General features: G+C 48.9%; 1 protein-coding gene across 8 annotated transcripts in view; it reads left to right on the plus strand.

Moving 5' to 3' along the window:
* The window catches only part of FRMD4A (FERM domain containing 4A), a 644,478-nt gene that overhangs the window by 501,832 nt on the left and 126,051 nt on the right, over positions 1-16,595 (plus strand). For all 8 annotated transcript variants that reach the window (XM_051820845.3, XM_008268104.5, XM_008268105.5 and 5 more), the window contains one exon: positions 11,556-11,648. In XM_051820845.3, the coding sequence (XP_051676805.1) occupies positions 11,556-11,648 (93 nt within the window). The remainder of the gene's footprint in view (positions 1-11,555; positions 11,649-16,595) is intronic.

Consider the following 16,595-nt stretch of genomic DNA (forward strand, 5'->3'; position numbering starts at 1 on the left):
TGCCTTCTCTTTTTTTTTAACTTTTATTTTAGAAAATTAGAGGAGAATTGCAAAGATAGTAGAGTTCCTGTTTACCCCCTACTCAGCTTCCCCAAATGTCAGCACCTTACAAACCACATCACATCGGTCAAAATTATGAAATTGACATTGGTGCTATATTTTTAACTAAACCATGAACTTTATTCAGATTTCTCCAATTTTTCCGTGAATGTCTTTTCCCAGCCCAGGACTTGATTGCGTGCATTCCATCTCCTTTTATTTTTACTACCTCTGTTGTAACAAAAAGATAAAGGTGATCATTTGTCATTGATTGGAGTCATGGTGAGACATGTAGACGACGACAGTTTGACAGCCATAAACAATTCTGAAGCAAACTGCGAGCTTGTTGTAAATTTGAATTTAGGCCGGCGCTGCGGCTCACTAGGCTAATCCTCCACCTTACGGTGCTGGCACACCGGGTTCTAGTCCCGGTCGGGGCACCGGATTCTGTCCCGGTTGCCCCTCTTCCAGGCCAGCTCTCTGCTGTGGCCAGGGAGTGCAGTGGAGGATGGCCCAGGTCCTTGGGCCCTTCACCCCATGGGAGACCAGGATAAGTACCTGGCTCCTGCCATTGGATCAGCGCGGTGCGCCGGCCGCAGCACACTGGCCGCAGCGGCCATTGGAGGGTGAACCAACGGCAAAGGAAGACCTTTCTCTCTGTCTCTCTCTCTCACTGTCCACTGTGCCTGTCCCAAAAAAAAAAAAAAAAAAAAAAGTAAATTTGAATTTAACGTAGGTGTTTATGTCTGGCTAGAGTCATGGTCCTCACCCTAGGCTCCATGTAGGAATCAGCTTGGACACTATAAAATACCAGTGCCTGGGGCTGACACCCAGGAATTCGGATCGCATTGATGTGGGTGAGCACTGTTTTTTTTCAGAGTTCCAGTTTATTGTAACATGCAGTCAAGTTTCAAAAGCCCCTTTGTAGAAAGAGGAAGGGTCGGAGGAACTATCCTCTGCTCCCTCCCTGTGGATCTCAGGAAGGAAGTAGATTCTGCTTCCGCTTTGGGTCCTGGGGCATGTACAGTATCACAGTGGCTACTGGAGTTGAGGACCAAAGTTCAGATTTAATGGTCCTGGGTGTAAAAGAGTAACTGAGATTTTCTCTTTTTTTAAAGATTTATTTTATTTACTTGGAAGACAGAATGACAGAGAGAGAGAGAGGGACTAGAGAGAAAAAGACAACATGTGTATGTACAGAGAGAGAAAGAAATATCAAGAACTTGTATTAGTTGGTTCACTCCCCAAATGGCTGCAATGGAAGGGGCTGGGCCAAGCTGAAGCCAGGAGCCAGGAGCTCTAATCCAGATCTCCCACGTGGGTGCAGGGGCCCAAGCACTTGGGCCACATTTCGCTGCTTTCTCAGGAGCATTGACGGGGGGCTGGATCAGAAGTGGAGCAGCCTGGACTCAAACCAGTGCTCTGATATTGGATGCCGGCATCGCAAGCAGCATCTTAACCTGCTGTGTCACGACGCAAGGCATTGTAATTGAGGTTTTCTTTTACAAAAGATTGTCATCCATTGTTGAGAGCGTTATTTTTACATTTCATTTTGAAATATTTCCATTGTTGTTCTAGCACCCTTGTTTTAAAATTGTTGATTGGGAGGAACACAACAGAGCATCAACAGAAATTGTCAAACACACCCCAAGTTGAAGTAATGATTGCCATAATTTATTTAAGTCTCAAGTTGAGAGCCTTGTCATATTTTTTAAGAGTTATTCATCCACTGCTATGAGTACTGATGTTTAAAAAAAAAAAAAAACAACTTGAACAAGTATTTAGAAAATTGAGGGAGGGAGAAGAAACATGGTTAGTCATTATTGCATAGTTTAGACAGTAGGTACAGTTAGAATGTTTTTTTCACATACCAATTAAGAAAATGAATAGTTCTTAACCTCTTATTTAATCAACATCCCTTTGAAATTTGTTAAGAAGTTACATTCCTTCTCCTCCACAAAGTTTACATACAACATTTTGGGCTAGATTTTAGAAGTTCACAGACACGCTGAAGCCAGGATCCTGGTTTAAGAACCTATAGGGTCACCAATTAAGGACTCTATTTTTATTTATTTATTTTTTGTTAGCATCCTATGTCTCAATTAAATGAATCACTTGATTGGAATTAGTTGGGGAATCTGATTTGCCAGAATAATTAACGTCTAAAATAGCCTGACTTGTGGAGAATGCAACTGTAGATGTGGTGCCAGGAACACTGGACAAGGGAGCGCGCTCGGCTCGCTGGGGTCCCCACGTCCTCGCGTCTGCTGGAACAGAAGTTGCCTGGCACGGGACCGAGGCATCTGAAAACCATCTCCCTGAGGAGCGTGCCCGGCCGCAGGCTTATCTGTGATTTGAAAATAAGCAGAGTAGGAAGGCAGCTTTCCCATTGTGGCTCCGTGAAAGCCATTTCTTTAGAAGTACTTCAGGGTTAGGCAGCTGGAGAGGGTGGGCGGAGCCCCGGCCCCGGCCCTGGGCGCCTCTTGGCACAGTCTGCAGGTGGAATCCGGGCTGACAAGACAAAAAGGATTTTTGGGTGGTTGTTCTTAAATGAAATAGCAAGAAGCTCCTTGGGAGCGTGTGTTGTGAGGAACCACAGGTGACGGATGCTACGAGTATAAACGGATTAACTACTTCAATCCTTACAGTCAGATTGGAAGCTGAGGGCAGGGTGTGGATCCCAGCCAGAAGTGAATTGAAGCTTGTGCCACGAAAGGTTTGTCCTCAGGGGACAGGCAGGCCTGCCAGGACCCCCACTCAGGTTGGGTCCCGGGGGCTGCTTCTTCCTGCCCCCCACCCCACCCCGGCCTTCCTTGCTCATGTTCCGCCCCCTCAGCTCTCACCTGTTGTAGCTGGGTTGGACCAGATGGTGAGAAAAGGCATGGCCGCCCCCCTCCCAGAGGGGCTGCGCTGGCTGAGGCTGGGGTCTGGGACTGGCCTGGCACCCATCACTCGGCCCAACGTCAGGAAGCCAGGGGGGCGGAGCTGAGACCCTTTTCAGCCGTGTCTTCGGGGTCCCCTCGCCATCCTCAGCGGGATGGCTGGCTCTGGGGGGCTGGGAGGTGGTCCAAGGTCCCGCCCTCCACTGTGCACAGGCAGGCATCTGGGTAGAGGGTTGGCGTGTACCTCCTCCTAACGCAGGAGAGTGACAGGTTTATTTTTATGAATGTGGGTAGGGGAAGGGCCGAGCGCTCCCTCTTGTGAGTTATTTTCAAAATGAGTGCTACCTTACTCTGTAATCGTGACAGCTTGGAAAACTGTTCATTACTGGAAATCTGCCAGCCATCACCACCCCCAGTTCTGCTTGTACCCCTCCTCCCAGCCTGGCACCTGTGCTTGTCTGGGGGTGGGGCAGCTGGCTCTGACCTTTGGAGGACACACCCTCCGCTTCTCTTCACCGTGACAAACCACCGCATTCTGCTGTTTCAATTTAAAAATAAAAGGAAACTTATATTGAAGAAAAAAAAAATACTCCGGGTTTCCATTCATTAACTCCTTTTTTGAATTTTTTTATTTTATTTAATGAACATAAATTTCCAAAGTACAGCTTATGGATTACAATAGCTCCCCCCCCGCCCATAACTTCCCTCCCACCCACAACACTCCCCTCTCCCACTCCTTCTCCTCTTCCATTCACATCAAGATTAATTTTCAATTATCTTTATATACAAAAGATCAATTTAGCATCTATTAAGTAAAGATTTCAACAGTTTGCACCCACACAGAAACACGAAGTGTAAAATACTATTTGATTACTAGTTATAGCATTAAACACCTAGGAGTAATTGTGTATTAATTACAGAGTTCAACCAATAGTTTTAAGTAGAACATAAAGAATACTAAAAGGGTAAAGTGTTAAGTTCTTTTTTTCTTTTTTTTTTGTTTGTTATATAGTTATTTTTTTATTTAATAAATGTGAATTTACAAAGTGCAACTTTTGTATTGTTGTGGCCCCCCCCAACCTCCCTCCCTCCCGTGGCCCTCCCCTCTCCCACTCCCTCTCCCATCCTGCCCTTCATCAAGTTTCATTTTCAATTACCTTCATATACTGAAGATCAACTAAGTATATACTAAGCAAGGATTTCAACAGGCTGCACTCACACAACCGCACAAGGTATAGGGTATTGTTCGACTAGTAGTGTTGTTTTTAAGTTTCATAGTAAAACACATTAAGGACAGAGATCCAATGTGGGGAGCATGTACCCAGTGACTCCCGTTGTTGATTTACCAATTGGCACTCTTATTTATGACGTCAGCAATCACCCGAGACTCTTGCTATGAGCTGTCTAGGCTATGGAAGCCCCTTGAGTTCACCAACTCTGAACTTGTTTAGTCAAGGCCGTATCACAGTGGCGGTTCCTTCCTCCCTTCAGAGAAAGGCACCTCTCTCCTTGATGGCCTGTTCCTTCTGCTGGGGTCTTGTTCACCAGGATCTTTCATTTAGATTGTTTTTTGCCACCGTGTCATGGCTTTCCATGCCTGTGAGACTCTCATGGACCTTTTAGCCAGATCTGAATGTCCCAAGGGTTGATTCTGAGGCAGGAGTGCTGCCATTCTATGAGTCTGCTGTGTGTCCTGTTTCCCCCACAGGATCATTCTTTCCCTTTTAATTTTATCCTTCATTATTTGCTTACACTGGTCTTATTTGTGAAATCTCATCGACACATACCCCATCTTTTTGACTGGTAGTGTATTTATACTTATCACTTTACCAAGTGTGCTGGCATTGGTACCTGCCTCCTTGGTAAGATTGAGTTGAAATCCCCTGGCACATTTCTAGTTCCACTATTGGAGGTAAGTCCGAGTGAGCATGTGCCAACCTATATATCTCCTCCCTCTCTCATTCCCACTCCTATGTTTAACAGAGATCACTTTTCTGTTAATTTTAAACGCCTAAGAATGATTATGCATTGATTACAGAGTTCAACCAGTGGTCTTACATTCGTTAACTTCTATGCGGTAGGGCAGAGAAACGGCCATGGCTGCCGCCTCTGTGCCTGGGCTGTAAGAAGCTGCTTCTGGGAACTTGGAGTTCAGTGTTCAGTCCCTTCTATTTAGTGACCAGAGAAGGGCTGGTGCACAGTTCTTAGAGGGTAAATGAAATAAAGAAATAAGATATATAGAATAAAAAGAGTGGCTCCATCCAAGGAGGTGGGGCCCCACCCTTTCTCCTCATTTTTTCACATCCTAATGCAGAGAATGAGGAGAGCTCTGATCCTGCACCAGGAGAGCAAAGGGACGCTCACGGAATACGGAGGCTGTTCAGGGCAAGTGCTGTGTCTCTACCGGCTGAATACGGTACTACGGAACACATTGTGATGCTGCTGGCCCATTCTGTGACAAATAATTAGCATGCACTGAGAACCGCTGGAAATACAGAAATAACTGGCATTGGAACCTTTGTTGAGCTTATGTTTGTAGTTTAGCAGGTAATTAATAAGATGCAATGTAGGAGGTACTGGGAAAGAAAACTTGGAACAGCCTCAAGAGAACATAATGGAATAAGCGATTCCCCCATAAATATAAAAATGAAAGCCAGAAATTCCACTGGACCAGATAGCCCAGGATTTAGGAATATGGTCTCCGCAGTACGCATCCTACTTTCATCTCTCTTCCTCTCCCTCTTCCTCCCTCCCTCTCTCCTTCCCTCCCTCCCTCCCTCTCCCCCCTCCTACCTCATTTTCTCTTTCATTTGAGGATTTCTGGCTACATCAGTGTCCCTGCACGGCCCTTCATGGGCATACATACGATGGAGCCAAGGACACTGTACGGCTGCACAGTCTTCTGTTTAAAGAGTGTCCCACCTTCAACCCGTGACATCTGCAAAAATTTCAGCCTCTTGCTTGCTTGGCTTTGCATAGAAATTCATTCCATATGAAATAACCTGACAGTAAAAGCATGAAAGGCACTGGATTCATTTTCCCCGGAGTGGGAGAAGTGATCGGAGCAGGCCGACTTAGCACACACCTCCACCCTCCAGTAACTCCATCAAACAAAGCTCTCCCTGAGGCCATCTCTATTGAAAGTGCCAACACTTGAACCAAAAATCTATTTGTATTATATGTAGTAGCTACAAGCAATGTGTTAAATGAATGCATCCAATTTCTATTCCCCGGAAGCCATTGCATATTTATTATTGACCCAATAGTTTGACCTACTGCAGCCATAAACCAAATGAGCGTTATCTTGGTCTGCTTTAAAGATAGCTATCAGTCAGGCAATAACAAAAATACTCTGAGAGTCTGCTGCGTGGCTGTCTTTGTTCAGCTTTGTTATTGGCAAAGGTACTAATGTACATTTTCTAATGAGAAATCAATAAGAATCATGAAAACGAAGCTATCAGGCCTCTCCTGGTTAAACTGTGGGAGAAATGCTCCTTTGCTCTTCATCTCATCCCAACTCAGATTCAGAGAAGGGAGTTGAGGGAGGCCCTAATGTTAGCACCGGGAGGTATTAGATGGGACAGCAAAGGCCCCGCCGCAGTGAGCAGTCCTCCACCTGGTTGGGTGCCGGCGTTGTGATGGCAAATCAAATACAATGAGCAGGAAACAACTCCAACTGCAGTCAAACCTGGTGGCCCCAGAGCTATGGTGTTCGCTTTACTCTTTCATCTACCTCTTCACTTCACAGTGGGCACTTACTGTGCGAGGCCTTCCCTTTGTCCCTTGCTAAGCAGCCTCCAGTGGAGAGACTTCCATAGCTGGTAAAATGGAGGGAGCTGACTTCCTTCCCCTCAGGGGCCCATGGATTCCACGTGCCCGGAAGTCCACTCCTCCTGGTGAGTGTGTGCGTTGTACCATCTCTCACGGAATCGAGTTGGAAAGTTCAGGCTGGGGCAGATATCGTGGCTCAGTGAGCTGGGCCCCCACTTGGAAGATGCTGACATCCCATATCAGAGTGCTGATTTGAGTCCTGGCAGCTCTGCTTCTGATCCAGCTTCCTGCTAATGCACCTGAGAAAAGCAGCAGAAGATGGTCCAAGGGCTTGGGCCCCTGGACCCTCATGGGAGATCCGGAAGAAGCCCCTGGCTCCTGGCTTCAGCCTGGTCCAGACCTGGCTGTGTGGCCACTGGAGAAGTGAACTCTCCCTCCTCCTCTCTCCCTGCTTCTCCCACTCTGTCTCTCTCGCTCTCACTCTCCCTCTCTCTCTCTTCCTTTCAAATCAATCAGTCTTTTAAAGAGAGACAAGTTCAGGCAGGGGAAGAGGAGAAAGGAAAGTCGTTTACTTTCAGAAGCCAACTATTCCATTTAGGGTGATGGAAATCGCCACCTGTTCACTTCCTGGCCACTTTTCTGAGTTTCCTTCCTAGTCATTTAACTGTTTGATAAAAGCTCAACTAATAAGTGGCCCGGAACAAAGGCATTTTCCGCTAAATAAGCCCATTGCTCAGAAGTCCTTCTTCCAGGAGGTTTGATGAGGGGATGAAACTACTGAGGGAACCTACACATCTGTTTGTCATCTGTGAGCGTGGAGAAAGAAGGATGCACAGCTTGCAAACCGCGTGACACCTGTGGCTCTCGGCCTCTTCCCATAGCATCCCTGCCTCTTGGGGATTCCCCACTGTGTGAATGACAGCCCCAGGACCCCGCAATCTGTGCGGTCAGTAACATTGTGCCAGTGGAGTGGGGAGAGGATCTCTCAAGGCCATCCTGACCTGGCAGCCATATGTGGACAATTATGTCTTTCGTGTCCTTTTGTCTTGACCAGAGAAAAGCACCATGCTTTTGAACCAGTCTAGCCTGTGGGTCTTTTGTGAGAAATATGAAAAGATTGTTTCCACCAGACCCTTTTTCAGGAAACACTGCAGAGCAAAAGTTGGACATTTAAATCCACGCCATCAGAGGGGTCGCTCTCTCAGAAATCCATCACTGAGAAAACTGCATGTGAGCACCTAATATTGGCTAGTTTCTGGGGGTGACTTTTTACAAATGTTGAAAACTTACAGCATAGTTGGAGAGGTGGATTATAGTGTTTACAATGACTAATTATGCAAGATTATGCTAAATGCCTCATGTATGACACGAATCAGAAGTTCTGGAAAAGTCTAAAAGAAACTCCAGTCTTAGGCAATCAAGGAAGCCTTTGCTACCCGGAAGACTTGAACTCAGCCTTGAACAATGGCTGAGCATCAGTTAAAGAGGCTGGAGAGGGGTGAATTCCAGCCGGGTGGAGCTGGGTGAGCAGAATCGTGGTGGGATGCATATGGCATTCTCACAGGAAGCTGAGCACAAAGAGAGCACCCCTCGAGTTTGGGCGCATTTTGAGAGGCAGGAAGGGCGTGGCTGGAGCCTTTCACCTCTGGAATCAGATCTGGCGATTGTCCCCCCACACACACCCTCCTGTTGAGCAGAATGCACACTTGGACATTATGAGGAGCTCCTGTGAGACTTTTCAGATGTGCTCAGTCTGCTGAGGGAAAATGCATGCATAGGGAGAAGCAAGTTCTGTAGTCTGCAGGAAGTGCAACCATGGAGATATTCCCAGGATGGGAGCTGGAAGAGGCAGAGCAGGAGCCTCAGCCCGGCCTGGTGTGTGGCATCTAGAAGTTTCCTGGAGCAGACGTTTAAGAGTTGAGTCTTAAAGGTTGGACTTGGACCAGGCGTTTGGCCTAGCAGTTAAATTGCCCACGTTCCACTTTGGAGGGCCTTGATTCACATCCTGGTTCTTACCCTGATTCCAGCCTCCTGTCAGGGCAGAGCCTGGGATGGCTCAGGTCCTTAGGTCCATGCCACTCATGTGGGATCTGGATCGAGGTCCTAGGTTCTGATTTCAGCCCTGGGCTCAGCCTGGCTGTTGCAGGTATCTGGGGGAGTGAACCAGTGAATGGGAGCTCTCTCTGTCTCTCTGCCACTGAAATAAATTAAAACAAAAAGGTTGGGGCCAGGCTTCGCTGGGCACAGAATGAGAGGGAGGGCATTCTTGGCAGAGGGAATGACATGAGGTAAGACACAGCAGTTTGCAACAGCATGCCCTGTGGGAGCATTGTCAGCTTTTCAGAGACGGCCAGAGAGCACATGGGTACCCAGGGGCCTGGTTCCTGATCTTGTGTTCTGTCAGATGGGTATTTGTCCCCTTGCTGAAACAGCTGGTCCAGCCCAGTTGTTTTCCTTAGAATCTGATCTCCCTTACTTTCCACCCTTCTGTATTCAGAGTAAGGTCCTAAGAAGCGGTTCTGGTAACTGTGTATCGTGGTTCATGGTAATTGTGTATCGCAGTTCATGGTAACTGTGTCCAGCCAAGATTCTTAGAAGGAGAAAAAAAAAGAGGCCAGAGATCCTCAGGTGGCCATGATTTTGAGGCAAATGTCATTCCCAGAGCTAGAGGCACGGGCTTCACTGGAAGGAGTTTTGTGGGTTTTTTTCTTTTGGGGGGGGGGTCTTTTTGTTTTGTCTTGTTTCTGTGTTTGCTCAAGTTGGGAGTTTAAATGAAGCCTCAAACAGGGGATGGAAGCCCGCAAAGTGTTCTCTCTCTTTCCTTTATCGGAGGCAAGCTTGTGCTTGGAGTACAAGCGCTGTTCCACACAGTGATACAGCTGGGGTTGTTGCTCATCACCCACGGACACGTGCCAGGCTGTTGCTTGTGCATAGATGTTGTTGCCGCTGGAGTGATGCCGCTTCGGTCACCCGAGGAAGTGCAGTGCAGTCATCTGGGGCTGTTGTTAAATGAACTTGATAGAACCGTGCCCTACAGGACGATGCACTGAGACTAGGTCACGGCAAGAGGGGAGAGGAGAAGAGAGGAGGCCTCTGCTGGTGCTTGTTCGGGGCTCGCCTCGCTCTTCACAGACCAGTCTGCAATGGAGTCTCCAAGGCGCTCTCCAGCCTCGGCCCCTTCTGATCACGTGACACTAAGATGCCAGGTCTCTTCTCAGCTCAGGGCCTCTGTGCAGTCTGGTCCTGGGTAGTTGTTCCCTCTTCTCTTTGCTGAGTTAGCACCTGCTCCGTCTTCATGTCTCAGCTAGATCAGCCCCAGCTCGTAGACTGCGAGGAGTGATGTTCTCCTAACTCAGGGTCCCGGTGTGAGTAACACCGAGTAGTACTCACTGCGTAACCACTGTGGACATCTTTGTGGAGTGTCTGTCTTCTTACGAGAAGGTGAGCTCCGGGCCAATAGGATGGCGTCTGTTTTGCGCACTGCTGCACCTCTGATGAGCGTTCATTAGGGAAGTTGTCCAGTTACCATGGATGGAAGGAAGGGAGATTGGAAGACAAGAGTGTGGAAGTGACTCCACTTGTGTGTCAGCATGCATCTCTGTGCCTCACTGCTAAAGGGAGCTCTAATGAGGCGTGGTTGATGGTTATCCATCTTGTAAGTTTAAACGTATGCCTGCACCCCTGAAACCATCACCACAATCAAGGTGGCGAATATGCCCATCACCCCCAAAATGTTTCTCCTGGTACCCCTCACCCACCCTGAAGTCTGCCTTCTCTCACTGTGGTTTGCGTGTGTTCTGTGGCGTTCTACCCCAGTGGATTCACACAGTATGGACTCACTGGCATCTTTGGTGCACCGTGATAACCTTGAGATCCACCCGTGTTACTGTGGGTATCACTAGGTGGTCTCTTTACTGCTGCGTGGTATTCCACTGTGTAAATATATCTGACTTGTCTATCTATTCCTCTGTTGGTAAATACTTGGGGGAGGGGTTTCAAGTTTGGGGTTCTTACAGTGTCTATGAAGAGTCTGTTCATGTGCAGTATCTGTGGACTGGTTGTTACGTCTCTATGAACTTTGTGTGAGAGTTTTCGCCTGGACATATGCTTTCATTTTATTCTTAAGTAGAAGGGTTGGGTTTGTGTGGCAGGTGTGAATTTAGTTTTGTAAGAAACTATGTACAGTTCCTTACCCCACCCCCGTGAGGATTGCTGACTTGTTTCTAAAGTGTGTAAAAGGCGAGCAGGAGTGTGATGGGAACTCGGAGAGTTACAATGATGAGGTCACACCAATGCAGTCTAGGAAACAGCAGGGCTCGAGGCGGGGGTCCGGATTCTCCTGCTCGGTGTACATCACACAGTGCCTCCACTGACGTGTCTTCCCCGGGTGATTCCAGGCCTTCTGCAGGTACTGAAGAGCTCGTCGTGAGGCAGCAGGTCCACTCTTCGAAAAACGTCTTTCTTTCTTTCCTTTTGTGAGAGACAGAGGCACAGACAAGAGGGATCCAGCTAGGCAGGAAGGCAGCTCCCATCTGCTGGTTCACTCTTTACCTGCCCTCAGCAGCTGGGGCTGGGCGGGGGCCTGGAACCAATCCAGGTCTCCCATATGAGTGGCAGGGATCAGTTACTGAAACCATCACCTGTGGCTTCCTGGGGTCCGCATTGTCCAGAAGTTGGGGCCAGGAATGGGACCCAGGTGCTTGATGAGGGAGGGACCATGCATCTTACCTGCTCAGCTAAACGCCCATTCCTAAGGTGTATGTTTACCTGCTGTGCACATGTTCTTCCCTGCCTGTACCCTCACCCTCCAGAACCCCCTGCGAAAACCCCAAACCCTCATCAGTTTGTCTCTGTTTTCCTCAGGGGACACTTGAACTGGCTCCAGCTAGATCGGAGGGTGTTGGAACATGATTTCCCTAAGAAGTCCGGACCCGTGGTGTTGTACTTCTGTGTCAGGTAGGTACGCCTGGGAGCCACACTCTGACGTCTTCATTGTTTCTTTTTCTTCTTTGCCAGAAGAGCCTAGGATGCTAGAATGGTTCAAAGGAAAGGGAGAGCAGGGTGGTCTCAGTTCATTGCCAGTTCTGAGGGTCTTTGCTTGGCTCCCTTGCCAGTGGCTGGAAACCCAGGAGTGTGTAAGGCATGCCAGTATGTGTGCATGGGCACACGTGTTTGCGTTCTTGGTTGGAGCGAAGACGAAAGCTTTTGTTAAAGGCGTTTATGTATCACCAGCTAACCTGAGCCTCTTACAGGACATGCCCTGGGATTCTTTCCTGGTGACAGTCTGCAGTGCCACAACAAAGCTCTGTGTCTTCTTTCCTTCTCTCTCCAATGCCACTTGAGACTCTTGCCTGTTGTACCCCCATAGTGGCATAGTTGAAACCCAATGGCAAACCACAGGTCAGCACACTTCCTGGCAAGGGGGGGATACAGTATAATCAAGTGTCAGAAGCAACAGGCAATTTCCTGTTGATCCATCTCTTGTAAGGAACTTTGTGTTGGCAAGGAGAACTGTATTTGTCACGTGGGGTTTCCAGTAGTTAACGTTAAGCCATGGTCTTTGGAAGACAGCAGGACTCAACGCACCTGTTTGCAACAGGAGATGGGAAGCCAACGCAGAGACAAGTCAGGGGTGGAGGAACAGAGTGCGAGTTGGTAGCAAAGTCAGAATCTGAGCCCCGAGATTCAGCACCGAGTCGAGTGGAGCCTCAGGTCCTTTCCATCCAGAGGCTTGATTTTGACAGCATAATCGCAGAGGTGTGAAGTTTCTTCAAACCAGCCCTGACCCTTCCACTCACTGCGTAGACTCTGTTCTTCAACGATTTGCGGTTCGCCTCTTCCGAAAGATCAGGCTCGGGAATGCAATTTGAGGCACGCCCATCCTGAGGGGCACAGAAGGCTGCACAGGAGCCTGACATAAGAACTGGAGAGTCCATTCAGCAGGCCGGAGTGTATGTCTTCACCTCAGCGGGTGGAGCAAATTTCAACTTGCGTTTAATGCTTTTTATATTTGTTTAAGAGCTGTGAACATATCAGAGCTAATCTTAGCAATTTCCATTACTGATGGGAATGATTTCAATGCCATGTTCTCCTTAATGGTGCCTGCAGTGTCTCGGATTAATGGAGAAGCAATCATCGAAAGCACAGAATAGCAGTTTCACTGGGAGGGGCAGGTGGCATCAGGCGGGACTCGAGTTGGACTGAGGCAGATCATTAACCTGTAATGGTGGAAGGATGAGTATGCCCACCGCAAGTCAGCCCCCCGACACCTCTTCAGGTTTTTGTTTTTTGCCAACAATAACTTACGAAATACTGGCCTTGGTTGCATATTGGGTGTTTTTTTGCATGTATCTTAGTTGCGTATTGAGTGTATTTTTTTTTATGTTAACATCAAGTTAGTTGTGGTTTGGGGGCATCAGATCTTTGTACGAGAGCTCAAGGTGCCTTACAGCAGTGGTTGAAGTGTTGTACCTGAGAGCATATACAGATGGTGTCTCAGCGCTTCCTGCTGTCCTCTGTGTATTAAACCAGGGACCTCCCAGGAAAGCTGCAGAGGTTTAACAGGTGCCAGCAATAGAATTGGAAAACGGAGCTGCAGACTCAAATATTTGGAAAATTTTTTGAGAAGCAGAGAGACAGACAGGGAGCTCCCATTCACTGGTTCGCTCCCCAAACACCTGCAATAGCCAGGACCAGGCCAGGCTACAGGTAGGAGCTGAGAACTCAGCACAGACTGTTCACATAGGTGCCAGGAGCCCAATTACATGAGCCATCACCACTGCCTCCGAGGGTCTGCATTAAGAGGAAGTTGAGGAAGGCCAGCACTGTGGTGTAGCTCGTTAAGCCAACTGTGTGCAGTACCGGCATCCCATATGGGCTCCCGTTAAAGTCCTGGCTGTTCCACTTCCCATCCAGCTCCCTGCTAATGTGCTTGGGAAAGCTATGGAGGATGGCCCAATTGCTTGGTCCCCTGCACCTACGTGGGAGACCCGGATGAAGCTCCTGGCTTCCACCTGGCCCAGCTCTGGCCCCATTGTGGATGGAGAACTCTCTCCCTCTCTCTCTTTCTCTCTCTCTTTCAAATAAATAAATAAATCTTTAGGGAAAAAAAAAAAAAGAAGCTGGAATCAGGAGTTGGGAGCCAGGCCTGAAACCCAGGAACTCTGAAAAGGGACGCAGGCATCCCAGCCAGCATCTTATCCACTTGACGGAACACCTGTCCCTTGATGACCCAGATGTCACACCCACTTCTGCTCCCTCGCCAGAATGACCCTCTGTCCTTAGCCACCCGTTTTCTAATGACCACAGCAGCAACCTCGTAGAACGTTTATGAGAAAAAAAAAATCTCTGACTCCATGGTTGGGCACAGTTGCTGTCTCCTGTTTCTTTATACATGCCGCCCAGCAGAATACAATGCTGCGCTCTCCAACTCCCATGAAAACTGATGCTTCGAGAAGGTGTCAGGTTTCTAAGTCCAGTTGTGCCCTGCATACCCGCATCTGGGTACTTCAAGTTCAGTATGTCCCAAGCCAAATCCATTATTCTCCCTTTGCTCCCTAGATGGCCTGTGTTCCCATCATATCTGTGGCAGCCTTTCTCGCTCAGCCACATAGGCTGTAAATCTTGCACCCTTTCTCCTCTGTCCTTGTCCTCACATTTTCATACACATTCATTCCTTGCTGCTGCTGCTGCCAAAATGCACCTCGCCCTCTCTTTATTACCTGAGCTCAGCCACTCCTGTGCTGCCAGTTGAAGCATTGCGGCAGCTCCCAGCGTGGGCATCACCTTGGGACCAGCCCCCGGGGATGCCAACACCCTCGCTGTCCCTGGTTCCCACTTCTCAGTGGGCCGAGCAGCGACACAGGGGGCAGATTGTCCCCCCTGATGTCCTGCCTAGGAAGAATTCTCCATTTATAACTTGGTGCCTTTGTAGAGAAGCCCGCCGGCTGTTTTCTCCAAAGGAGTGGTAAGATAAATTCGCTTCATCAAAAGACCCAGACTGTGGAGTGTGCTGGAAGGCATAGAAGCACTTCTGTCCAGCTGCGTGCCCATCCCCCCGCCCCCTCCCCGTGAAGGCTCACTGGCCCTTCTGAGCCCCAGCACTGCCCTAAGCAGCCCCAGCGAGTTTTCATGGTACTCACATCTTGGTATCCGGCTCCCAAGACCCCCTGTCGTATGGAGCACTCTTCCTTTAGTTCAGATGTCTGTGTGTCAAGTCCACAGAACACAGGTGTGGCCAAGATAAATGCATCCAGCCCAGCTTTAGGGCTTCTGGCTTTAGGACACTGATGCTACGTCCCCTGTGTTTGGGCTGCCATCCCAGGACAGGCACTTGTTCACCGTTGATGTATTCTTTGGCTGTAATGCAAACCGACAGCATCAGTGAGAGTGTGGGCTGCCGAATCACCTCCTTTCAACAGATTAGGAAAAACAAGGTGCATGTATGTTATACTGTGTGAATTTTGTTTATTTATTTTTGAAGATTTTCTTATTTGAAAGGCAGAGGCAGAGAGACAGGGAGAAAGAGAGAGATCTTCCATCCACTGGTTCACTCCAAAAATAGCTGCAACAGCTGTGGCTGGGCCAGGCTAAAGGCAGGAGCCAGGAACTCCATCTGGGTTCCCACATGGGTGGGCAGGGCCCTAAGCTATGGCCATGATCTGCTGCCTTCCCAAGTGTGTTAGCCATATCCGCACTCCGATAGGGGGCATTGGCATTGCAGTTGGCAGCTTAACCCACTGCACCACAACGCTGGCCCTAGGTAATATGAATTTTACGCTCACCGAGTTATGGCCCATCCTCTCGTCCAGAGCAAGTCTCTCTAAGCAGCCTGGGGCTGCAGGGCATTTTCCAGATGGCAGGATTGGGGGGGGGGGGGAGGGTATGCTCAGAACTGGCCTCCCTGGACCAGTTATGTAGCCTCGGAGATACCTGGCCCCTCTAACTCCTCATCAGCCAGAGCACCCGTGATGAACAGCGCTAGATTCCGCGTCCTAATAATTACCCATAAAGAGAAATGGAGGAGGGGATTTCTGTGATTAAACAAGTGCACGTCCCCCTTTTCCATGGGGGAGGCGTCCCAAGATCCGCAGGGGCTCCTGACACATGGCAGATAGTACCGAATACTGTGCTCACGTATTCCGCGTTTTTCCTTTACATAGCTACCTGTGATAAAGCTTAATTTCCAATTTAGGTATGGGAAGAGATTAACAATAACTAATCATAACAGAGGACAGTGATGAAAATGTGCCGTCTAGAAGCTGCAGGAATGTACTTGCTGCCTTTGGGAAGAGTCAAGGCAAATATTCTTAATTCTGGGCCGTGGGTGGGAGAGCAGTATAGTAAGGATGACGGTTAATCTTCGCTGCATGCCTTAAAGCAGGCTTTATTAGCTACAGGTATTGGGAAGGCCCACGAGGCTCGGCTCAATTCTGCCCCAGCCTGGCGCTGAGGTGAGATCTCTGTTCACTTGGGTCTGGCTGCAACCCCCATGCCCCTCCCCCTGCACCACACAGCGTCCATCTCCCAAGAGACAAGTGACGCCGTCCTCACTGCTTATCAGGGTCTCCCCTGACCCCCGCACAGGCAGGGCCTTAGTCCCTGATGCTGGCCCGCCCTGTTTTCCATGCTTAGAACTCGCAGCGTCCATCTGCACAGGCAGGGCTCCAGGATAGCTGCACGCCAGCACTGGGCAGCAGGGGGCGCTGTAGCGAGCCACCGCAGGCCAGTCCTGGGGCCTCACAGCCCCTGTCCAACATCTCTGGTAGAGCGCCCTGTGCAGTCCCTGCAGCTCCCTTCCGGCCATTGAATCCAGACCTCTGCATGCTTACCAGCTGCACCCCAACACGATACTGCGCATGGTTTTGTGTAGAAAACCAAAGTCAGCACATGCAAGCTCCATCA

The sequence above is a fragment of the Oryctolagus cuniculus genome, chromosome 13, assembly GCF_051225735.1.
Source record: "Oryctolagus cuniculus isolate XC-2025 breed Fujian yellow rabbit chromosome 13, ASM5122573v1, whole genome shotgun sequence".
Lineage (NCBI taxonomy): Eukaryota > Metazoa > Chordata > Mammalia > Lagomorpha > Leporidae > Oryctolagus > Oryctolagus cuniculus.